Source organism: Mytilus trossulus, chromosome 9 (genome assembly GCF_036588685.1).
Source record: "Mytilus trossulus isolate FHL-02 chromosome 9, PNRI_Mtr1.1.1.hap1, whole genome shotgun sequence".
NCBI classification, from domain to species: domain Eukaryota; kingdom Metazoa; phylum Mollusca; class Bivalvia; order Mytilida; family Mytilidae; genus Mytilus; species Mytilus trossulus.
In genome coordinates, this window is record NC_086381.1 from 33584113 (window position 1) to 33609339 (window position 25227).

The 25227-nt window shown below is 31.1% G+C and overlaps 2 protein-coding genes across 2 annotated transcripts in view; one reads left to right on the forward strand and one right to left on the reverse strand.

Annotated features, from left to right (window-relative positions):
- Positions 1-22280, reverse strand: part of LOC134685602 (RNA cytidine acetyltransferase-like) — a 43496-nt gene extending 21216 nt beyond the window's left edge. The window contains exons 1-18 of the mRNA XM_063545506.1: positions 22135-22280; positions 17368-17482; positions 16504-16595; positions 15300-15471; positions 13886-14008; positions 11643-11704; positions 10524-10638; positions 8995-9102; positions 8284-8417; positions 7396-7489; positions 5725-5823; positions 4575-4711; positions 4074-4213; positions 3362-3609; positions 2703-2819; positions 1981-2082; positions 1013-1087; positions 525-638 (exon numbers count right to left, since the gene is read on the reverse strand). Of these exons, the coding sequence (XP_063401576.1) occupies positions 525-638; positions 1013-1087; positions 1981-2082; positions 2703-2819; positions 3362-3609; positions 4074-4213; positions 4575-4711; positions 5725-5823; positions 7396-7489; positions 8284-8417; positions 8995-9102; positions 10524-10638; positions 11643-11704; positions 13886-14008; positions 15300-15471; positions 16504-16595; positions 17368-17475 (2040 nt within the window). The 5' untranslated portion in view covers positions 17476-17482; positions 22135-22280. The remainder of the gene's footprint in view (positions 1-524; positions 639-1012; positions 1088-1980; positions 2083-2702; positions 2820-3361; positions 3610-4073; positions 4214-4574; positions 4712-5724; positions 5824-7395; positions 7490-8283; positions 8418-8994; positions 9103-10523; positions 10639-11642; positions 11705-13885; positions 14009-15299; positions 15472-16503; positions 16596-17367; positions 17483-22134) is intronic.
- A 223-nt stretch (positions 22281-22503) lies between these two features.
- The window catches only part of LOC134685603 (meiosis 1 arrest protein-like), a 43037-nt gene continuing 40313 nt past the window's right edge, over positions 22504-25227 (forward strand). Inside the window, exons 1-3 of the mRNA XM_063545507.1 lie at positions 22504-22623; positions 23752-23874; positions 24720-24883. Coding sequence (XP_063401577.1) covers positions 23817-23874; positions 24720-24883 — 222 coding nt within the window. The 5' untranslated portion in view covers positions 22504-22623; positions 23752-23816. The remainder of the gene's footprint in view (positions 22624-23751; positions 23875-24719; positions 24884-25227) is intronic.

Consider the following 25227-nt stretch of genomic DNA (forward strand, 5'->3'; position numbering starts at 1 on the left):
GAATTTCATTATTTTCTATTTACTTAAACTAAAGTTATTGTGCGAAAACCAAGAATAATGCTTATTTGGGCCCTTTTTTGGCCCCTAATTCCTACACTGTTGAAACCAAAACCCCCAAAATCAATCCCAACCTTTCTTTTGTGGTCATAAACCTTGTGTCAAAATTACATAGATTTCTATTAACTTAAACTAAAGTTATAGTGCGAAAACCAAGAAAATGCTTATTTGGGCCCTTTTTGGCCCCTAATTCCTAAAATGTTGGGACCAAAACTCCCAAAATCAATACCAACCTTCCTTTTGTGGTCATAAACCATGTGATAAAATTTTATAGATTTATATTTACTTTTACTAAAGTTAGAGTGCGAAAACTAAAAGTATTCGGACGACGACGACGACGACAACTACGACGACGACGACGCCAACGTGATAGCAATATACGACGATGAAAAAATTTGCGGTCGTATAAAAAGACAGGGATACAACAATCAGCTATTACTTACTTAAATATTAGATTTAAATCGTACCTGCTCATCGACTGGTGTAACATTGTCCTCTATGTCTTTAGTTTCTGATAAACTGATCATTTCACCTTTGTAATACTGCTGTAATAAATTCATTGCTCTTGTTCCATATCCCATCTGAAAATATCATTATCTCTACATAAAGTTTGACAATGAAATGTATTTTTTTTTTTTACATATAAGAGTTAAAAGCAATAAGCTATTTCAATCAAAGTGTATATAAGCTCAAAAGAAGTTTATTGTAAAAATAAAATAAAATTTTCCATACAAAATGTATCACTTGTAATCATTGTCTTTTTTCCTTGAACAGTAAGAACCTGTGTATTATGTCTCAAACTGAACCAGGCATGGCAATTGAATGTCAAAATTGTCAAATACTTGTGATAAAAGTTGTATTATACACAAAATTACTATTGAAATTAGATAAGGCAAAAGCAAATATTATATTAAAAAAAAACCCACAACCTGCAAATTTTGTATAATTTTCTTACACTTTGATAATCAGGATGAGTAGCTATCCTCACAACTCTTGCACCAGATAATCCTGCAAAATCTTGGTCCTGAAACTGGAAAATATTTTTTTTTATGTATTTTGTGTTTAATAAATGATCTTTTTAAGTAATAACAGAATATCAGGTCAAAAGAATTCACAGTAATCAATTGCATATTTGACATCTTAATTTTCATTGAAAATATTAACAACGTAAATTATAAATGTGTTAATAGTTACATCAATTGTATTTTTTTTTAATTCCATTTGAATAAAAAAAAAAAGTCCTTTAAAGCAAAGTAACATTGTAAAAATTTGCCAATTCTAATCCATAATTCTGGCATTACTCAATAACATAAACAGAAAATCAATAAACAGAACAAACAAAGCTTTGAACCTAATATCAACCCCGCCACATTCTGTATGTATGTGCCTGTCCCTCGTAGTCAGGACCTTATAATTCAGAGGTTGTTGATGTGTTACATATTTGTTTTTGTTCATATTTTGTACATAAACTAGGCAGTTGGTTTTATTGTTTGCATTGTTAGACATTTTTCATTTCAGTGCCTTTTATAGCTGTCAGACTATATAGCATGATCTTTGCTCATTGTTGAAGACAGTACAGTGACCCATAGTTGTTTATTTCTGTGTCATTTGGACTCTTGTTGAGAGTTGTCTCAATGCCAGTTATACCACACCTTCTTTTTTATAAATCATGTAACAGGTTTTTTTAAGGAGATTTTTTTTATCAGTTTTCTTGATGCAGGACTGTTTATTCTTCTCCACATTGTGAATGGGATTCATTATCTTCAATATCTTTGTTCTAAACTACTGAAATCTATAAAAGTAAATCAATTTCAGTTTATCTATTGAATTCAGGAATAAGTTGGGAAAACAATTAGCATAAACACCTTTCAACAGATCCATTATATATTTCAAATTTGTTAATTCAAGGAATAAATCTCCTACCTGTTGTGATATGGTCCATGGAATCAAATCACCTGAAGCTCTCTTTCCTCGTGATAAACTATTCATTATTGTTGAACTAGAAATATCTCCCTCTAAACAAATCTGAAACAAATTAACAAGAAGGTTAATTCATTCCCTTATATGAAAAGTTTGTAACAATTTCATAACTCTGACAATCTATACTTGATGACAATATCAATTTATCTTTGAGTTGCTTGATGGCCAAGGAATGACACCAAAACAGAAGGTTTTAAGATCTACATTGACATATGATGTTGAAAAAAAATCTTTAAATAATGGCTTCTATGAAAAGTGGATACCTATAATCTAATTAATATTGTTTGTGGAAGATGAAATACACAGATTACAACAAGAATGTGTCCCAAGTACACGGATGCCCCATCTGCACTATCATTTTCTATGTTCAGTGGACCATGAAAATGGAATAAAATCTCTAATTTGGCATTAAAATTAGAAAGATCATATCATAGGGAACATGTTTACTAAGTTTCAAATTGATTGGACTTCAACTTCATCAAAAACTACCTCGGCCAAAAACTTTAACCTGAAGTGGGACGAACGGACAGAAGGACACACAGACCAGAAAACATAACGCCCATAAATGGGGCATAAAAATAAAATAAGTAATAATGGTTAATAATGATATTAACCTTGAAAATGATCACTTTTTTTAACATATTTAATATAATAGTATTACTCACTTGTAAAATACAAAGAACTTCTGGTAATGAAGACTGGTTTGGGTCAACAGGGCCAAGTAATGCAAATATATGATGTGCAGGAGCATCAGATAATAACTGTAAATCATTGGGGGTATTCTGGAAAATACAGAGTTAGAAATTATCAAATACCATAATGAATAATTATATTAAAATTGGTATTATTATTATTTCAAGAAATGCTAATTGATTTTCAATGACGAAGGTATCAAAACTTTAATTTTAATATAACATGCTGACTTATGCTATGTTAATATCATTATAATAAAACATTTGGTATATGTATATTAAATGCAGACTCACAGATGTACATTATACATCAGTTACTGTTTAACACCCTTACATAAATCATAAATTTTCTTGCTATTGTTGACATAAGAAAATTTCCAACAAATCTATTGGCTTGCATGAATTATTTCTTACAGACTTACATTTTTAAAATTATGAAGCAAACAGCTATTACTTTCAATCTGAAACCATGAAATCTGGTCTGACAGTTTGGGTACAATGTGTAGATTTCTCAAGTTGTTAAACCTTTATTTATACAAGAAATAGCATACTGTCCTATGAAATTTGCATGAAATGAATGGCATAGCCTTCCATATAGCATCTATAGGTCAAAATGAATCTACATATCTTACCTTATAATGTGATGAAACATATAATGCCATAATTCTGTGCAGAAATCCTTCAGAAGCTTTGTGGTAAGAAAATAAAGTGTCTCTGTTTACATAATATAAGTCACATGACTCAGGTACAGGACAACCTGAGGTAATTCTAGATACATTAGTAGCATCCAGACACAGTAAATCATTCAGCCATTTCTCTACGGGATCACCGTTAGCATATCTGATGGAATCATTTAACACTATTTCATGTAAAGCTCGTCCTAAAATCAACAAAAAGGAAATCAGTAAGTGTTACAAACATTTTACCCTAATTCATCTCAATACATCTATTAGTTTTGGTATTGATAAATTTCTATTGACACTAAAAAGGATTTCAACAAAAAATATGAATCACTACAATAAGTAGCTTAATCTGATGAAATTATTTTTCTTTTGGAATATTTTTTTTTTTAAATTAACAGTAAGAAATCAGACTTAAAATAAATTACAATCATCTTTTAAATCATTCATTTTATAAACATATGATCTCTGCATATACATGTATGATCCAACTTGTCATATCAAGATTTCTGTTTTAAACCAACATTAAAACACCATTTCAGTCTCATGAGTTGTATGTAACCAGGTATATTGTATTTTATATAAAATAAACCAGACAAAAGTGGGACATGACAAAATCTTGTCTACAGCAAATAAAGTTTTCTGATATGTTACCAACCCTTACCTGTAGCAGAAGATACAGAATCTGATTTAGAGGCCATACTGATTGCTTTCTGGACTTCAGATGAACCACCAAATGTCGCTGACTGTTGTCGTAACTGTTGCACTAACTTCAATGACAGTGATCTCCCTGTTCCCTCATATCTGAAACATTGTTATATGATACCATGTGCTTAAAACAATCCGGTTTCTTGTCATTTGTATTATTCTAAAATTACTACAATCAATTAATTGTCATAGAATCCTTTATGCAAACCACAAAATATTTGTTTATAAGTTTTCTTTGAAGACATTTTATTCTATCTTTATTAGTTTAGTTTAGATTTAACCTTATGTACAAGACTTGTCAAACTTAGCTATATTAATTTGTCAGACATGTATATAGAGGTCTTTATTCAACATTAAGGCTAACACTTTCAAGTTAGATAATTAAACAATCTGTGATGGATATTCCACTGGTACCAATGTAAGAATCTGTATTTATCAAGCACAAATATAATCTTACCCATTAATAGTAGAGGACATGAACACCAGATATGGTCCAAGAAGATTCTTCACTAGTGGTAATGGAATGGCAGCAGCTTCATCTATACACACCAACTCTGCCTGACCAAGCTTGTGTGAATCTGATGGATGGATATACTGAAATACAAATATCAGAATAATCAGTACTGTTGTCAAAAATAAATAATTTTCTTGCTTGATAAAATAGATTTGTATAAATGAAATAGGACAATAAACTTAATCTCTTGGTCATGTACTAATTGATAATTTTGTCTGAGAAAAATGGTTTATTTATTACTTTCAATTGGCTTTGAACTAGCTTTCGGTAACTGTGAGTTCCTTATAGCTATACTTTTTGTTTAGGTTTTTTGTTAATGCTTCATGCAGATTTGTTGAGTCCAGCTGTTTTTGACTGTCAAATGATGTTAAGGGTTGAGCACTGACAAACATGGTTAACCTTCCTACACTCTTTGTATCTGTCCCAAGTCAGAAGACTTCAGTTGAGCAGTTGTCATTGGTTGCTGCCATATTAAGCTTTATTAGCATAAATCTGGCTTTTGGCTTTCTCTTATGACTTGTTTCATTGCTCATTTAAGACAGTATGGTGACTGGTTTACATCATTGTACTTTGATTACTAAACGAAAATTGTCTACGAGTCAATCAAACCAAATCTTCTCATTTGTATATTTATTTTATTAATTTATTGAACAAAAAAATATTAATTAACTAGCAGTGATGATCACCTCTTTATGCCAAATACTTCATTGAAATGTTTTGATTTTAAAATAAAAACCACTTTTTTTTAAAAGTATAGTAAATAAAAGTAAAATCAGTAGTTAAGGTAGTACCCAACACTTTAACCAAAATTAATTTAGCTAGTTAAATTTTCTTGAAATTTTGACAAAGTATTTACTTGACCCTTTGACAAAAATATAAAAATTTGAAAAAAATATGAACCAACCGTTTTATCAGAAAAATTACACAGGTTACATAGCAGTTGACAAACACTTATTTTGATCATTGAGAAGCTTGATATTCCCTTCTGAACACAACATCATTAAAATGTTTTGCTGATTTTACAGAGTTATATCCCTGTAGTGTTAGGTAACACCTTAAGGATACAAAGCAACATATTATTATGAGTTTGTACCTGTATTGTCTGTCTGTGTTCTCTGAAGATGTTGGCTCTGACTATGGCTTTATTAAAATCTGGATTAGTTGACTGTATTATCTCATAATCTAAATGTTCCTAAAACAAATAATAACTCTCTCAAATTAGTTTTATTGCTAAAATATAACTATATCAAAATATGCTGAATACTAAACAGATAATGTTGTGAAACATTTAGAACTATTTATTAAACCTGTATTTCATCTAAACTTATTAGGTAACATGAATCTGAAAAACATTTTCAATTGAAATATTTAAGGAATGACAGTAATATTTTTTCTCTCTATGAAGAAATAACATAAAAAATCTGGTTCATACTGAATAAAGCGTGTAATGGGTTATTTAACAGTGTGCACCACATTTTTTATGTTATTTTGAATAGACAGAAAATATATTATAGTCATTTCTTATTATTTAATTCTAAATTCCATTTTAAACCATATCAAACCATGAAAAAATGTTGATGACGTCATGGTCAAATGACTAAATTATGTCAATGGGCTGATAACAAAATAACGTCACCTAATCAGAAGATGCCTAACATCCAACATTAAATTATTACAGAATAACTAAGTTTTTGCTGAGGCATCATAAAGTAAAAGATGCAGTTGTAGAAATAAAAATACCTTCCTATTGTTTTACTTGGGGGAAAAAAGATATGAGGCTAACATGCATAAAAAAAATTATTGTGGGATATATCTATGTATTACACAGCTACTTTTGCATAGGTACTGTTTCTGTACTAAAAATCTGTAGTACTGGAAATCTACTTTTAATATTCAGTACTATTTTGTTACTGTAAAATTATTGCAATATTTAGGTACCTGTATTTTACAGTACTTAATTTGTACTTGAAATTTAGGTACTACAGATTTTTGGTTACTACCGTTACATTTTCAGCATTTTGAAAGTTTGTAAAATATAATTATTTTACAGGACTTGATTTGTACTAAATATTTTGGTACAGAAATAATACAATATTCCATCATAATTATGATTTTCAAACATGGAATACAAAATATTTAGTACAAATCAAGTCCTGTAAAATAAAAGTACCTAAATATTACCAATAATTTTAAAGTAAAGAAATAGTACTAAATATTTAAAGTAAATTTCCAGTACTACATATTTTAAGTACAGAAATAGTACCTATGCAAAAGTAGCTGTGTAGAACAGGAATATGTCTCCATAGGACACTATTTCCCGCTTGAAATATCATATTTCATGATGAGTGAAATATTAAAACTTGGTTAAAACTCTAATTTTGCATGCATTTAATAATTCCCTTTAATAATATATCAAAATTTAAAACTTTATTAAGGTTGTGGAATTTATGTGTCATTTGGTCTCTTGTGCAATCATACCAAATCCTCTTATTTCATATACCGGGTATATTTAACCTGAAACTGAAGTGAAGGATGAGCACATATGGGAAAACATAATGGCCCTCTATTGTTTGTCTTTTATTTTTATATTATCAATTCATTTTAATCTTTCATCGTGTGATAGCTGTCTTAGATACATATACCTTTATACCGAATAAAACCTCAGATGTTTGAAGGTTTTGTATGACTGTGGAAATAGCTATAATACTAAAGATAAACAAATAATACACCTATTACACCCTATATATTATATATATAAATGTACCTGATATTCTAGTGTGTCAAATCCTTTGAATACAAACTCAAACACTGTCTTTAAATTCTCAGGACTTGGTGCTGTCACAAATATATTGGAATACCTACAAATTTAAAATATAAGTAGTATTTTAAAATGCAATTTATTCACAAAGTTAGGCCATAATAAATAATAGGTTTGTTTGCCCAAACGCTACCTACCCAGAAAAAAGCTGCCTACTCAAATTCTTTTATTGTCCTGATTTGAAGAAGTTTCTTTTAATCAAACAGGCATAAGGACTAATAAACATCTGATACTTCAATTTCATTTTTTGAAGAAAAAAAAAGAAAATGCCTACCTACCTACCCACTGTCTCAACCTTTGGGTAGGGTTTGGGCAAACCAAAATATTTGTAAGTGTGGCCTTATGTTTTCTGCAATTGAATGTTTGTTTAAGTCAATAAGTTCTTCAACTGTATTGCGATAACTGAAATTTATCTGTTGAACAATCTCAAATTTTAAATTTTGATTTTTTAACATCTATAACATTATTTTTTTCATTTAATATTGCATATTTAGAATTTTTCCTTTTCAATTTTTCCCCTTTTCAGAGGGGGAGGGGTCTTATTAAAATTTTCAATATGGTGTACATGAAAACAAACTCTAATCGAAGTTGTTCCCTCTGAAAGATTGTTGTTGTGTTTTTTTATTTTGGTCGGGTTGTTGTCTCTTTGACACATTCCCCATTTCCATTCTCAATTTTATTGGTAGGAAACTAAATCACTGGCACACAGTATAATTTCTTACCGTTTTTCAGAAGGAATCAAACTGGTTGAATGTTTTCAGTAAACTAAAAAGAAGGTGATTAAAAATGTATATACAAAATAAAAGGTGGTATTTAAAAGAAAAATGTTCTTACCCAAATGATACTGCAGTTGCTATTGCCAGTCCTAGAGCCGCTGACTTGCCACGCCCCCTTGCTGCTGTCATAACAGCTGTGCTTCGTAAAGTCTTCTCTGATATAGCTTCAACAAATTTCAGAACTGCTTTTGCCTGGAAAAGAAGTTTGATATTGATAAAAAATTAATATCAAAGTCATTGATAGAAACTTATGTAACAGCTAGGGAAACTTATCTGCCTATCATCGACAAGTTGGTTTTGGGGGAAATACACATATCAATATAAAAAAAAAATTCTGTATCTCAAGATCATCAAAATACTGCACAATATTTATCTCTACAATTTAATTGCTATACAAAATTACCAATATTCAATCCTTCCTAATTTCAAAGAGCCAGCTACATTAAAAACACTGTCCATAAAAGACATATGGTCATAAATGTATAACTGAGAACATCAGAATTGATTTAGGTTTTTAAGTTATCATTATAGAGTTTAGTATTTATATTTTCATTAGAAGTTTTGTTACAATTCAATTTTCAGATTTGTTAAACTAAAAGTTGACATCATATTCCCATTCTTGGTATAACTTGAATAAATAATACTAAAAAAGTTTTATTTTAAATAGTTTATGTAATCTGTCTTAGAATGAGCATCTAATCATGAGAATTCTAAAAATTCTTCCCTTTCCATTTACAAAAAGCATATTGTTTTGTTGATAACTTCCTACCTGATCCAGTGTTTTACAACAGTTGACAATAGATCCAACTGGTTGTGTGTCTTGTAACGAATCTTTCAGGTCCCGTAACTCTTGTTCTTGTGGTGATAAAGCATCTTCCTGTCAGGAAAAATAAGATATGTAAAGCAACAGTATAATCTGTAAATACAGAAATTATTACGAGGTTTTTATAATGGTGAAAAATGCGACTGGGTTATAATCGTAATACTTTATACTCACATTTTGAACTTTTTAATATGAAATAAACATGATTGTTCTCAATATTGTTAAACTTGAAATTGCATTTTAGTCTTAAGTGACAAAATCGTAATAATAAATGCACGCAATAATTTCTAAATTTATAAAAAATATTTTTAACAACACTGAATGTTATAATAATTCTATAGGTATGTGTGTTTGAGTGGGCTCTAACACTGTATATTGGGAAGGTAGTGTTGCAATGCATGCTCAACCAAATAGGTAAGCTGACATTGAAGCCACAGTTGCATGTGGAAGATTTCTCAAATTCTGCTGAGAGAGTCAGAGAGACTAACTAAGATTTGCAACATTTAAAATCTTGCCTTACATTGTCTGGTTATTTAACGAAAAACATTTTACATCGATTAAGAAATAAGTTAATCTGGCCTATAAAATAAACTGAAAAAATTCAGCAAGATGAATATTGTCCAGTTGTACTGTGTTCTTGAGTTGACAGATACCTAACATATCCTTTTATCATACTCCAAAAATAAGTTTTAAATTATTTGATTTGATTCTGAATCTGTTTAAATTATATTTCTGGAGAATAATGCCACCTATTTCCTAGATGAAGTTCTCAAATGAAAGAATGTTTGCATGTAAATTCCACCCCAAAACATAAATAATTTCTATCCTTACCATAGATTTAGCTGGTACTGGCTGTATAAATAATTTCTATCCTTACCATAGATTTAGCTGGTACTGGCTGTATAAATAATTTCTATCCTTACCATAGATTTAGCTGGTACTGGCTGTATAAATAATTTCTATCCTTACCATAGATTTAGCTGGTACTGGCTGTATAAATAATTTCTATCCTTACCATAGATTTAGCTGGTACTGGCTGTATAAATAATTTCTATCCTTACCATAGATTTAGCTGGTACTGGCTGTATAAATAATTTCTATCCTTACCATAGATTTAGCTGGTACTGGCTGTATAAATAATTTCTATCCTTACCATAGATTTAGCTGGTACTGGCTGTATAAATAATTTCTATCCTTACCATAGATTTAGCTGGTACTGGCTGTATAAATAATTTCTATCCTTACCATAGATTTAGCTGGTACTGGCTGTATAAATAATTTCTATCCTTACCATAGATTTAGCTGGTACTGGCTGTATAAATAATTTCTATCCTTACCATAGATTTAGCTGGTACTGGCTGTATAAATAATTTCTATCCTTACCATAGATTTAGCTGGTACTGGCTGTATAAATAATTTCTATCCTTACCATAGATTTAGCTGGTACTGGCTGTATAAATAATTTCTATCCTTACCATAGATTTAGCTGGTACTGGCTGTATGTTGAGAATGTGAGAAGACACTGGCAGCATATTAAACTGGTCATCAATTACCATGCAGTTCTTACAGGATGTTAAAGATAAAAGAAACCTGTAATAAACAAAGTAACCACATGATAACAAAAAGTTTACTCATTACAACTCATCAAAATCGCAAGATTGTTTTGTTTTCAATATAAAGCATAGAAGTCTCAATGGTACAGTGTAGAATTTCTTCTTCACTTATCGATGATGCAAATACTTTGTTTTGTAGGAAAAATACATTTGAAGTACTACAATGTTAAGTATACAAGTATATACATAGAATCTACTTTTTGAATGGAAAATACTAAGAGAACAGAAAGTTTTTAAAAAAAGCAACTTTCAATCATATATCTTTTTTGCCTTTTGATATGTCATATGTTCAATTAAGGCCTTTGTTAAATTATGAATAACATTTAAACAGCTGGATCAGGATAACCTTTACAAAAGGCAAAGCCAAGCAAAATCTTTATAGAAACCAGATTTAAATATGAAGAATTTGGGTGCTTTAGAGATTGCTATCCTTTGAAGCAATACAGTGACCTCTACAATGTCTAGTTTTCAGTTTTGTTGTTGGGACTTTTTCTCATTGAGTTAACTCCACATCATTTTTTAAATATCAAAACATTTCCACATAATTTTTTTTTTGCATTCACTCTTATCATGAATGATATGAGAGCCGTGGTGTAGTGGTTAGTGCATCGGACTACTAACACAAAGGTTCCTGGTTCAATTTCTGTTTGGGATGACAATTTCAGGAACTCAATTTTCGGCTCTCCCTTGACACCATTTGCGAGTATGGTCTTGAGGAAACGATGATAGTCTGTTAAATGGGGACGATAAATGGCTGACCTGTGTTAAGAGAGAGCCATATCTCTTGCACGTTAAAGACACCCTTGTAGATTTCGAAAAAGAGTAGGCTAATGCCGCTAGAAGGCAGCACTCGCACCCGCAAAGTGGAAAGGGATTAATATAAGTTGTAAAACTTGTTTCCCAATCCACTATAAATAAATATGTTTAAACTTATCATGAATGATAAACCAGCATTCCAAATGCATTTAATCCTAACTATACCTTTCATTAAATCTTCCAACAACATCCTGATGTGACTCTGTTCTATATCTTGCATGGACATCCTAAATAAAAACCATTTCTATTATACTTTTATCACAGAAAAAATTCAATGATATAGCAGTCTGTGCCAAAAACTATTTGAAGCACTAGCCCTATGGGCTAGTAAGAACAAAAAATTACTAGCCCGAATTTATATGTACTGGACCTGATAAAATCTGTGTCACCGGTTGCACGAAGTGATCCGAATCCGCTAGGGGGTTTGGGGGCATGCCCCCCCAAGAAAATTTTGGAATATTAGATGTAAAATCCTGCATTCTGAGGTTACATTTATGTATCTTGAAGTGTATATAACTTTTCAAAAATATAGAGTTTTTTCTCCATGTAAAATAAAAAATTCTACTTTCCATAAAAAAAAACTTCTCAAAACTGTTGACAAGAATTTAAGACATAGATGTAAAATAAATGTATACATGTAGATATAAACCCCTTGCCATCACATTTTGTTTAAATTAATTTCTCATTCAAATTTGACTTTGGAAGTTAAAGAGATCATCCTTTCTGAAGAAGACCAAGAAAAGAAAAAAAATCAATCAGTTAAAATTTTATTCTTCATGATTTTTCATATTATTTTTCAATTTGCTGAACAGCTCCTGTTCAAATACAAATACAGATACAAATTTTCCTCCTTTTCCCTGCTCCTTACAGTAGCTACACAACATAACTAGATTCTCGTACTGGAGCCAGGGTCAGGGATTGAGGGACGACCGTCCGTCCAATGGGTTTTAAATTCTCGGACCCATAAATCCTCGTATTTTTTTTAGCCTCCGTAACTTGGTCGGACTTGCGAGAGGGCCTTTTTGATGCCTTTCGTGGTCTCACACTTTCCAACAGTGAAGCCATGTATATCAAGCGATGTTTATGACCACAATTATGTGTACACTTCCGAAAAGAAAACAAAACTGGTTCCACTTCTTCATAAAATTAACAGTAACCAGTCACTGAAGTCGTCCTAATAACCAACTGTCTAAAACACAAAGATGTCAAGCGGGCAGTTACGAATTAATATCTTCCGACGCAAAAATGACTTTATTAATTTCAATGTTTATGTTATTTTCTGTTATGAATATTTTTTTTATTAAGTCTATGCAACATAATTCAATCAATAATTACCAAAATTTGACATTTTCAAAACACGTGGTTCTGACCGTTTTCGCGCTTTTTCTTTTAAATTTTGAACAATCGGTTATTAGGGAGACCGTCAAAACTGCATTTTTCGCAAGCAAGAGAGTATCAGTTTATTAATATCGATTGCATTGAGTGACATTCTGCGTTAACTTACGGTAACGATTAAAAAAGTGCACACATATATGCACTAGACCGGTCGGACTATCAGCAGTGTACGTTTACTAGTCCGAGCTTATTTAAACTAGACTCGGGCTTCGGGCTACCGCTTAACGTCGCAGACTGATATAGATTAACTAAAATAATTTACTTTAAAAAAAATACTCATGAATTTTATACATTTTGAAATACTCTTTGAGTGTAAATGGAAATCTAAAAGTTAAGGAGCCTGGATTGTGATATAATCTAAGGTGGTGCTAAACCATTATTGCAAAAGATAATATGTAAAAACACATATTGCAAATGAAGTAGTTACAAAAAGATAGTTAGAAAAACATTTTCCACATTATTCCCAATATCTTTCAAAAATTCTTTTTTGGTTGTAAAACCCATGTTGTTTTAATTTCTTTTTCAGAATAGCTTAAAATCCTATCTTTTCCTATGTAAGAATAGCTTAAAATCCTATCTTTTCCTATGTAAGAATAGCTTAAAATCCTATCTTTTCCTATGTAAGAATAGCTTAAAATCCTATCTTTTCCTATGTAAGAATAGCTTTAAATCGTTTCTTTTCCTATGTTAGAATAGCTTAAAATCCTATCTTTTCCTATGTAAGAATAGCTTAAAATCCTATCTTTTCCTATGTAAGAATAGCTTTAAATCATTTCTTTTCCTATGTAAGAATAGCTTAAAATCCTATCTTTTCCTGTTTAAACTATCACAAACATTTGTGAATCAATTTTCTTCATGTAAACTTCATAAAATTTTATTTCATTATTTTGTTTTACCATGTCAGATCAAGTATTCTAAATATATTCTTACACACCAAAATATTTTACTCAAGAAAATATTTATGAACATAATGACACTTAACAGTCCAGAGTAATATTCTTTCTAATACATACCATAGACATTGTGTACAGCTGTTTCAGAGAAGCCATTGTCTTTAGTAGGATAACAACAACACCTCCTCCTTCTACTGTCTCTATTGTTCTGGCCAACAAATTCGGTGTTAATGCCTCAAAATCCTATAAAATTATATATATATAGATTCTTGCATTGATACCAGTGGATTACCGGATTTATCCAATCGAGATAGTTAAATTAACAATTTTAAAGTCCGAGCGGCGTCTGCGAGTACTTTAAAATTTATAATTTAACTATCGAGATTGGAAAAATTCGATAATCCACGAGTAACTATGTAAGAATCTGGTCTCTAATGATTAAAAAGACATTTTCTTTTGTTGTTAACCGAAAATCCCCTTCGAGTGCCTTTCACATTGCACGAAGTTGTCAATTTCATTAAAACCTGTTATCAAATTTTGATTCATCCAGTTAGCTAAAAAGGTCATGACCTTTAACAACATCCAATGATCTTTTGAGATCACCAGCAACCACACGTTGAATAAATTTTTTTATACAATGGGTTCGGAAAGGTATAAATTTCCATAGAATTAAAGAAAACCTAACTATTAGCATTTTTTATTATATGGAGATAAATTTGATAATAATTCTCATAAAGTCGTCATCAGAAGTTTAAAAAATTAGATAAAATGCATTCAATCTATTTCCAAGTTCTATTTTTTTTGTATGCAATGGAGTGTAAATAAACTCATGTTTGCCTTGGGTGCCTTTTTTTAAATAAGCTTTAAGCCAATTATATTTATTCTTCATTTTACAACATTTTTTTTTTCAAATACCTCACTCAAAATGTAATGACAAATTGAAAAGGTCTGTCAACCCAACTTAGGGGAACTTATGCAGACTGCATGTTATCAAGATGTGAAAAAAAAAATCAAAATTGGATTTCCTAAAAGTAATTACTCTTTGTTCAAATTAGTATGGTTTTTGCCAATACCATAAGACCATAAATTTCTATTCCCCCAAAAGAACATTACAAAGCTTTATAAGATGCCTGATATTACGTCAAGACACGTTTCCATTTGTGATGCAATATGTTGACATGTATTTATCATTTTTGTGTTTAAGTGCTTCTGTTTCATAGATATATATGTTTATCGGTAATTCGTATATTTTTCCTTTGATCTTACTGCCTAATATTTTCGAGTATCAATGTACTGGCTGTATCACTGAAAATATTAGGCAATACATTGTGTGACATCAAAATTAACGATTAAAAGAATACTAGGTAGTTTCGTTTTTGATACTGACTATATCATGTGGAATATCTTAACTATCCCTAACGGGCTCATCTAGATATTCCACATGATATAGTCAGTATCAAAAACGAAACTACCTATTATTCTATATATACGCTACATGTCCTTCTATTTTAAAATATTAATTTTTATTGTATACCTGTAGAATACACATGCCAAAGGTCTGTCCAAGTATTTTATGAGTTTCTGCATAATAACAATATCTAATATTTGTTGATGCAACAAACAACTCAAAAGGATCATCTTCTTTTACATCTAATTTTCCACTTTTTATCTTCTTTTGAAGCTGTTTCATTCTTTTTTTCCGATGACTTAAATGACAAAAATTCATACATTACATTTTGCTATAGTTCATTTTCTACTGGTTACCAAGAATTCACTAAAGAACTGGAGATTTCTGTGAAAACCTATTATAATAATATTGATTACCTTTTTTGTATTTATAATTGATCTCATACTACTTTGTTTTTGAGAAAGTTATTTTTTATGTGTTTCTTGTAAAAAGTGTTGTTAAAATGCCCTGTATGAGAATAGAATTTTGTTTCTTTTTAGTAAGTATTGGAATTTGATTTTTTTTTATCAAATGATTCAGTTTACACTACTTTTTGTATACAGAAATGTTGATAAATAAAAATAATGACATAATGTTAAATTCATATACATGTCATTCTTTATTTAAGATTACTGAGAACTATGGTTGTGTTCATCTTATATACACATTCTAAACTGTTCAATCAAGTTTAACTTTTTTATACTGTTTGTTCAACGGATTCAAATTATTTTGTAGCAAGAATTAGAAGCCTGTAATACAGTGGTATTTGTAGTTCAGTATATCTAGAAAAAAAAAATTGTATATCATTTTGTACATAAATCAAATAAATAAGTTTTCTCTATTGAATTTTTATTACACATGTTACACATGTCATTTTGGGGATTTTTATAAATTACTATGTGGTACACGTTTTACACATTGTTGAAGCAGTACGGTGACTTATAGTTGTTAATGTCTGCATCATTTGGTCTCGTGGAGAGTTGCATCATTTACAATCATACCAAATCTTCTTATCTATACATGTATATATATATCAGTCATTTTTTATATAAATAAGGCTGTTAGTTTTCTTGTTTAAATTGTTTTACATTGGCTTATCGGGGCCTTTTATAGCCGACTATGCGGTATGGGCTTTGCTCATTGTTGAAGGCCGTATGGTGACCTATAGTTGTTTATGTCTGTCATTTTGGTCCTTTGTGGATAGTTGTCTCATTGGCAATCATACCACATCTTCTTTTTATATATGACAATGTAAATAGATACCAATGAGGCTATGTTCACTGCATCTTACCTACTAAATCCAAGTTCTTTCTTGTAACACCATAACACAGATGGTCTAGCTCTTACTGTAGCTTTAGATAACATGTGATGTAATATAACAACCTGTTATGTAAAAATATAGAAAAGATATAGATAATTCAAACAGCATGCAATATACTGTAAAACTATAGTCTTATATTAACTATGCGTTTTAAAGATTTAATTTCTTGTTCACTTTATTGAATCCACAACTGGTTTTAAAAATAAAATCAAAAAGACTAGTATGGAATAGGCCCGTAGCCAGGAATTTCCAAATGGGGGTTCGTTTGACTCACAAACTCGACTTTAACAGTCACAATTCGAACAGAACATTGACTTTAACAGTGCAAACAGTGTTTTCAAGGGGGGGTTCGAACATTCGAACCCCCCCTGGCTACGGGTATGTGGAAACTAGTCAATCACAGTATGCTGACCTCTTAAGTGTTTTTGATTTTACTGTTTAGTTTAAACATATTTTATTGTTCAAAAAAGACAAATGGATTAGACACAAGTTTTTCAACTTAGTAACATTCTTCTGATCATACTGATTTAACTGTGTTGTTTGGTTACTGGTTCAGCATGTTCAGAGGTGTTACCTCATATCGACTTTAACTTATGTTATTTTGTATTATACTAAAATCCCTTAATTAGCAATTTCTTAGTAAATCCTGTTATTAAAACTTTTTTTGAACAAGCAAAAGTTATGTAATTTTCATAAAAATTAAGTCAATTTATGTTTTATATCTTCAGTGCCACAGTTTTATCTTATCTTACCTGATCATGACCGTGATCTCCAACAACAATTAAGTCAATTTAAGTTTTATATCAAAAGTGCCACAGTTTTATCTAATCTTACCTGATCACGACCGTGATCTCCAACAACAACAAACATACTCCTGTGCTTCTCTGCCACACCATTTTCAATCAATATTCTCAGTCTGTTATCAATCTTTTTTCTCACCATCTTTTATCTGAAAGTATACAAAATTAATTAGTTTGATTTAATTGACTTTTAATATAATTTCTATATATATACCAGAGATCAAACCGGTGTCATGCAAACTATCATGAACAGCAAACTGCATCAGTTTTAACTTTACAGTGATAATATATGTTAAAGAACCTTCATCTCAATCCTGATTTCAATTTTGCCCACATGGATCTCTCTTAGTTTCTAAATATACCTCTTTTACTATTATCTGTGTATACATATTGGTATTAAAAGATGTCTCTTGACCATGTAGACAATAAGTAAACTTCCCTCAATCAATCAACATGAATAGGTTTGAGTAACTTTATTCATACAAACTGTACAACATATACTGAAAAAGTATTGAATCACAGTCTTTCAATCTCAGCTAGACAAATCTTTTTGTATTTCTCAGGAGTGGGATATATTTCAATTCTGTTGCGAGCACTCCTCCATGGGCATATTATTATAAAACTGTAAATCTTCTTGTAGCAGAAAATAAATACTAGTCAGCCCTAAGCGGTTGAGCTTAGGAAGTATTTCATTAGCTAAGTCAGTGTATCTGTCACGCTGCCTTAAAACAGACTTCCCTGGGTTGAGTCCAAGTGTAGACCAGATGACTTTGTAATAAGAATCATGATCTTTCATTACATTTGGCACCCAACAATTACACCCACAGTTAGAGGAATATTACCTAGCCAGGGAATAATATATATACAAATGAAGATATCATCATTATAGAGTATAATGGAAATGACTCTTGAGGTGGGGGACGAGACAGTATTACTTCCATTAGTAAATGTGGAAGATGCTAAATTAGGAGCAAGTGGTTGAGCCAAGGATTTTTTTTTTAGTTTAGTGGGTATACACACTGCCTTACTTGTAACACAGAGGTCCTGGGTTCATTATAATTAATATCTATAGTCATTCGGACTGACACAGAAGCAGACTAAACAGTGTGAGTTTTGCTATTTTTTAAGGCACTGGCTACGGTTACATGGAAATGTAACAATAATAAAAATATTATTGTTACATTGGAGACTAATTGCCGAAATCAAAGTTGGGTAAGGAACAGATTAATTACGAGTGTAACAATAATTATTGAGGCTACGGTTACATTGCGTTATTGTTACATGAAAAAAACGGTAATGTACGATGGGACTATTATTATATGTACTAAATAATAAAAGTTGAAAATATTTATTTTATATTTACAATACATACAATTATTACATACAATTTCTTCATTTATTTTTGTTTACAATGACAGTTTCTACATATCCACTAAGTGGTTTTTGGTGCATTTTAAAGTCCGACACATCACCTCTCCAAACAGTATTTGTATATAGGTATATGGATTTAAAAAAAAGGGGGAAAAGTTACCTTTGGTTTAGGCTCGATTCTGATTTTGAAACGAAATTACGTCCTCCATGAATACATGTATACAGAATTTCACAGTTAGCAAACTTTGATTTTGATATATATTTTTTTCCGAACTGCGTTTGTATAGTTGTATGAAATGTGTGTCTTGTTATTAAATCAGTTTCGCTTCAAACCAATCCAAAGTTTTAAATGTTTCACCTAAAACTAAATTGGTAATAGGAATCTCTTCATCCTTTGTTCAAAGTAAAATGATAGTAATGAGAGTAGGTGTGCAGTTTAATACTGAGAAAAGGACGTTTTTCTCAGCCCGACTCGGTTCCCAACAACAAACCATTGAATTTTAATTTTCGCCTTTGACACTACTTATCTGAAGTAAAATCGAGAATGGAAATGGGGAATCGGCAACAACTATAGAGCATACAACAGTCGCACCCGGAGACGTCCTTCAGCAAGCCCCTTAACACCGGTGTCAACGTGATGATCGTAGCTGCAGTTACGATCATCCCAATATGGCGGACACAAATATAGGGATATTTTATAAGGCTGATTTCTCCACTTTAACAGCTAATTTTCAAATTTGTATTATGTCAAGAAACATCTTTACACGCATTGCCATTGAAATATTTTTTCGGACCAAGCAACAAGAAGAATGAAAATCAAGATTTAACAAATATGTATACCAGTTCAGTGATAATGGACGCTATGCTAAACTCCGAATTATACACAAGAAACTAAAATTAAAAATCATACAAGACTTACAAAGGCCAGAGGCTCCTGATTTGGGACAGTATCGAAAAGAACATCAAAACCATTAATACGTAAAAATATTCAAACACAATTTGTTGAATAATAATATTTATTATTTGTCATTATTACAAGTATTCACCTGATGATTTTGTACATGTAAATGAAAGAATTAGGCAACAAAACTATAGAAGATTTAAATTTAATAAATCCAGCGTATATTGCTGTTTTTCATGTGTGACGGTAGTCAGTTTACTGTTGGTCTTTAAACATTTCAGGGGTTTGGTTAACTTTCTTTTTCTTAATTCTATCTCCGTTTTATTAACAACTCTAGTAGTTCCGGCCATTTCGTTTTCCCCCGCCGGGCCACTTCCGGTGTCCCGGTAGCCCGGCCGGGCCTATGACGTCATTTTGGGGATAGAAATACGTAAGCTCTAGGGTTTAGGGGAGTGCACTTTTGGGATTTGAACGCCAGTAAACAGTTGACTTTAGTCTTTATTACATTCTACATTTTTATCTAAACAATATATATCTTACTAACCAGGTAAGGACTTAACCGTAAACTTGACCATCGTATTTTAAGTATTTATCTTATTGAAATGTCTTGTAAATGTGAACTATACAAAATACATGTAAAAAGAACGTAATAAAACATATATAGACTTTAATAATCGTCAGTTTTAATTTTTAAATTTACACAAGTGATTAACAATATGTATAATGTTACTAGTTTGTAAGTATTGTTCAAAGACTATCTGAAATAAAGTTATTGTTAGCACAATATGCAATTAAAATTCAGCCAGCTGGAAACAGAAAATGCCTATTCTGGGCATCCTGCACACAACCACTCTGGTTGTACATCAACAATTCAGAGTAAAAACTTGACAACAGAGAAAAACAACCAATCTGGTTGTAAAACCACAAGCAGTGAAACTCAAACATTAATAACAGATCTGCCTCCGTTAATACTGCCACTAATACCAGAGACCCGCCCAGAAGTTGAATCCCTTCTAAGATGGCTGTGCAACTCTATGGATTCTATTGGACGGTTGCGTGAGTCAGCGAAGCACAAGTTGGAGGATATAAAGGAATCAGGAAGCAGGCAACAAGACAGAGACAATAGAAGGAAGCTTGAAGCAGAAAACCGAGAACTCAGGAGACAGATAGCCGAAAATAAATGGAGAGAAGAACTATTCAGAGACATTGCCAAACAATAATTATATAAACGTTGAAACTTTATATTTTATATTGTGATGTTACTCTATATCTATTATATTTATTGATGCATAATTTTATTTAAATAACTTAATTTATTTCATTTGTATTTCAGGTTGAACATTGTTATATAAATATATGTTATTGTTGTTGTTATTGAATATTTTATTACTTGTTGATCTATATTAAATTTTAAAGGTCCCAGTAGGCTGAATTTTAATTGCATATTGTGCTAACAATAACTTTATTTCAGATAGTCTTTGAACAATACTTACAAACTAGTAACATTATACATATTGTTAATCACTTGTGTAAATTTAAAAATTGTTTTTAAATTATATATTTTAGGTTATATTCTTGCCACTTTGGACTAATGTGTTTTGGCACATTAGGTCTTAAGAGGGAGGGAGTGTGACGGTAGTCAGTTTACTGTTGGTCTTTAAACATTTCAGGGGTTTGGTTAACTTTCTTTTTCTTAATTCTATCTCCGTTTTATTAACAACTCTAGTAGTTCCGGCCATTTCGTTTTCCCCCGCCGGGCCACTTCCGGTGTCCCGGTAGCCCGGCCGGGCCTATGACGTCATTTTGGGGATAGAAATACGTAAGCTCTAGGGTTTAGGGGAGTGCACTTTTGGGATTTGAACGCCAGTAAACAGTTGACTTTAGTCTTTATTACATTCTACATTTTTATCTAAACAATATATATCTTACTAACCAGGTAAGGACTTAACCGTAAACTTGACCATCGTATTTTAAGTATTTATCTTATTGAAATGTCTTGTAAATGTGAACTATACAAAATACATGTAAAAAGAACGTAATAAAACATATATAGACTTTAATAATCGTCAGTTTATTAGAGAACCTGGGAAGACATAACACTAATCTGTTACACATGTAACAATAACGCAATGTTACCGTAGTCTCAATAATTATTGTTACATTCGTAATTAATCGGTTCCTTACCCAACTTTGCATTCCGGCAATTAGTCTCCAATGTAACAATAATATTTTTATTATTGTTACATTTCCATGTAACCGTAGCCAGTGTCATTTTTTAAAGGCCATACCGTCCTGGGTTCAGATGCTGGTGAAGATGGGCAATTTTGTAAAGAAATTTATGATCTCCAGTTACATACTAAATTAGAATCTTTCTAAAACTCAAGTAGTGGATTTAGTCTACACACTAGGGTATGGCCTTCAAAAATCAGCAAAACTCACACTGTTTATAGTCTGCTTCTGTGTCAGTCTGAATGACTAGAAATATTATAAGCGTTTTTGTTTTAAACCTGGTTTGTATGAATAACTTACATTGTTTTGCATATAAAATATGTTTTACAATGAGATACTGTCCCACTTGTCACACACAATCTATATGTTCACAAAAAACGAAGTAAACAGTTGTGTTTTGCTTTTCAGCACGTGCTTCCGGTAATAAACCGATAACGGAGATGGAGGCGAAACATATCGGATACGACAAATTGAATGTTCTCAACACAATATCACTGAATATGCCATTCACCAAAATGTTGCGGCTTGAAGAGTATTTTGCATAAATATATTTTATTACTCAAATAGCTATGGCGTAATTCGTCGTGCGATGCAATAGCATTACAATTTCAAAAAAAATAATCCGGAATATCTTGATCGTTTCAGTAAGCATTTCTCAAATATTAGTTTAATGAACTTCCTGTTTGTAATTTTTCGTCTGCAAAACAAAAATAGAGAGCTACCCCTTCATTTAGTAAAATACTAGCCAAGTAAAGATTGAGTTGATACCAAAAACATTATTTCTGCAACGTAAATCATTGTTGGTGCCTAATGCTAGTCAGTTATCCTTAGCCCAGGTTTTGAGAAGCATGCATGCAGTCTAAATCCCCGATTTTAATCTTAACATTGGAGCTCTCTGACAGGCTCTGTACATCTATCTCTGTGACATTCCCTAAATTTTTACAGTTATAATAATATGAAATTTAATTAGGAAATTTGAGCATTAAAAAGCCATTATCATAAAGTATATAATATGAGGCAGGCATTACCTGTGAAAGGGGACGAAGTCAGTATGATTTTTTTTTAATTCAAACATATATCTTAATTTCAAAACGGAAATACCGTAACGTTTCCGATTTTGGTTCTGATGTTAGGGATTTTAATTGTGACGTTCTTTAAGTAATGACGTCATATGCAATGTGAACAAAGAAATGCTATAATCATGTAATGTTTTTTCATATCAAGGAATTATTAAAAATGAAATTGTATTGCGTTCCTTCCTACAGAGTAAGTATTAGTAGATGTATCTATTTACATGTTACTTGTGTACACTTAATATTAATGTATTTCATTTACAAATTCTTATTCATTAAATTTTTGCCACTGGACATTTAGCAAACATCAATCAATGTACATATTCCTAATTTTATACTTACACTGAAGAAAAGTTGAAGACAAAATTTTTAGATATATAGTCTTAATTAATATTAATACCCATCTTTCAAGTAACAACTTACATTCACAATCTGTAAATTATTTCATATCATCTAGCATTTGTCTAGGGATATTAAAATTACCTTTTTCATAAAAAGTTATTTAATGAAATTAATTAAAAAGACATTGTCATGTTCAAATAAATACATATTCAAAGTTTCATCTATTTACAAGAAATATTATTTTTTTTATTTTTCAAGGTGAGAAACCATGTCTTAGTCCCAATATGCATGTAATGTTTGCAACTGGATGTTAAACACCTCATTTATCAAGAAGAAACCATTGAATGGCAACTTTTTGAGGGCTAAAAGATAATTTTCCCTTGTCTTTGATGGACAGTTAACTGATTGTCAATCCTACCATATTTTTCTATTCTTATATAATTTTGGGATTACTTTGATCCATATATTAAAGAGAACTTTTATTATTTATTATATTTTGTAGATGGCTGTAAATACAATACAGTTGTGATATTGTATTATCTAGTCACTTAAATATCATCTGCTAATATGGCAGGAAACAGGAAAAAGATGGAAGGTACAAGGATGCTGCTTGGTAAACAACCTGGTAAGTAGGTTTTACAAATGCAGATTATTTATTTGACACGAAGACACCTGCATTTCCACCAATTAGATTATAATGCTTTTAATCAATGATAATTATTATTAATAATTGTTCTAATAGTGCAATGATCTCTTGTTTCAATTGTTATAGACTTTAATATCATATGATATTTTCTTGCCTCTATGACTTCTATTCATGCTATTTGGCCTTTATTGTGTAGCCAAATGTGGCACAGATGTGATAGCTTCTAAGCATGAGTTTTTTTATCCTTTAACAGATCTGATGTGAGTAGGGTTATGTTCAATGTTGCAAATTTTTAATGTCATGACCTAGTCGGTGGCTGATCCAGAAATTTTCATAATTGCTTACTGCCTAAGACTAACTTACTAAGAGGGGGCCTGTTTACATCACCCTTCAGTGATTCCCTATATAACTAACCAAAATTTTCCCTATAGGCCACCCACAAAATATGGCTCTGGTAGTTCATCATGTTCATGATTATTTATTTTGGTATTTTTTTTATTTTTAAGATACAATGTAGGTATTTTGAGATGGCTTTTTTCATCCTTTTGGTTTTTTTTTAAAGATGAAATTGGTTAAATCCTGTCTGAAGTTGTATATATATTTCATAGTATTTTTGCTAATATTCTAAATGTATTCTTTATACTATATGCCTGTAACCATGTAGCAAGTCAAACCTGTAGTATACATGGGGATCTTTCCATGTGTGGATTTGAACAACAATTGTTGTATTTCGTTGGACTCTTAAATTTTTGGATAATGCAACCTAAGAAAATCCCCAAAATTGGTACCCCACAAATAATAGTACAATATAATTTATTTTTCAGCCAGAATGTTGTTGGTTGACACATCCTTTCCCCTATTTACATTTAGAGAAGTGGTCAATGATTTATGTCAGACCTTAGAGAATGTCTTCTCTGTTGCTACAAACATTGGTGGACCATCAAGGATGCCATTTTTCAGTCTCATGTCTCTGGGATCGTATCCAGAGGTAGGGTAAATATTCATACTGAGTTTTTTTTTAGTTTTAGAGTACATCTATTTTAGTTGTTTTTATTACGGTTTTTTGTTTCATTGTTTAAATTTTTGCATATTGCTCAGATTTTTGAAGAGGTTTCTCAAAACCTAAAGAGCAACACATAAAACGGTCAAAAGCATCTCAAGTCAAATGTGCCAGAGGGATTCTTGTAACAATATGTTTATATTTTATCAGCATATTTTTGTAAGGATTTTGAAGAAAACAATATTTCATTGACTTTCTGTTTTAGAAAGATTGCCTGAAATAATGAACTAGGAAGGTCTATGATGTTTAAAAGGTAGTAAATGTACAGTGAA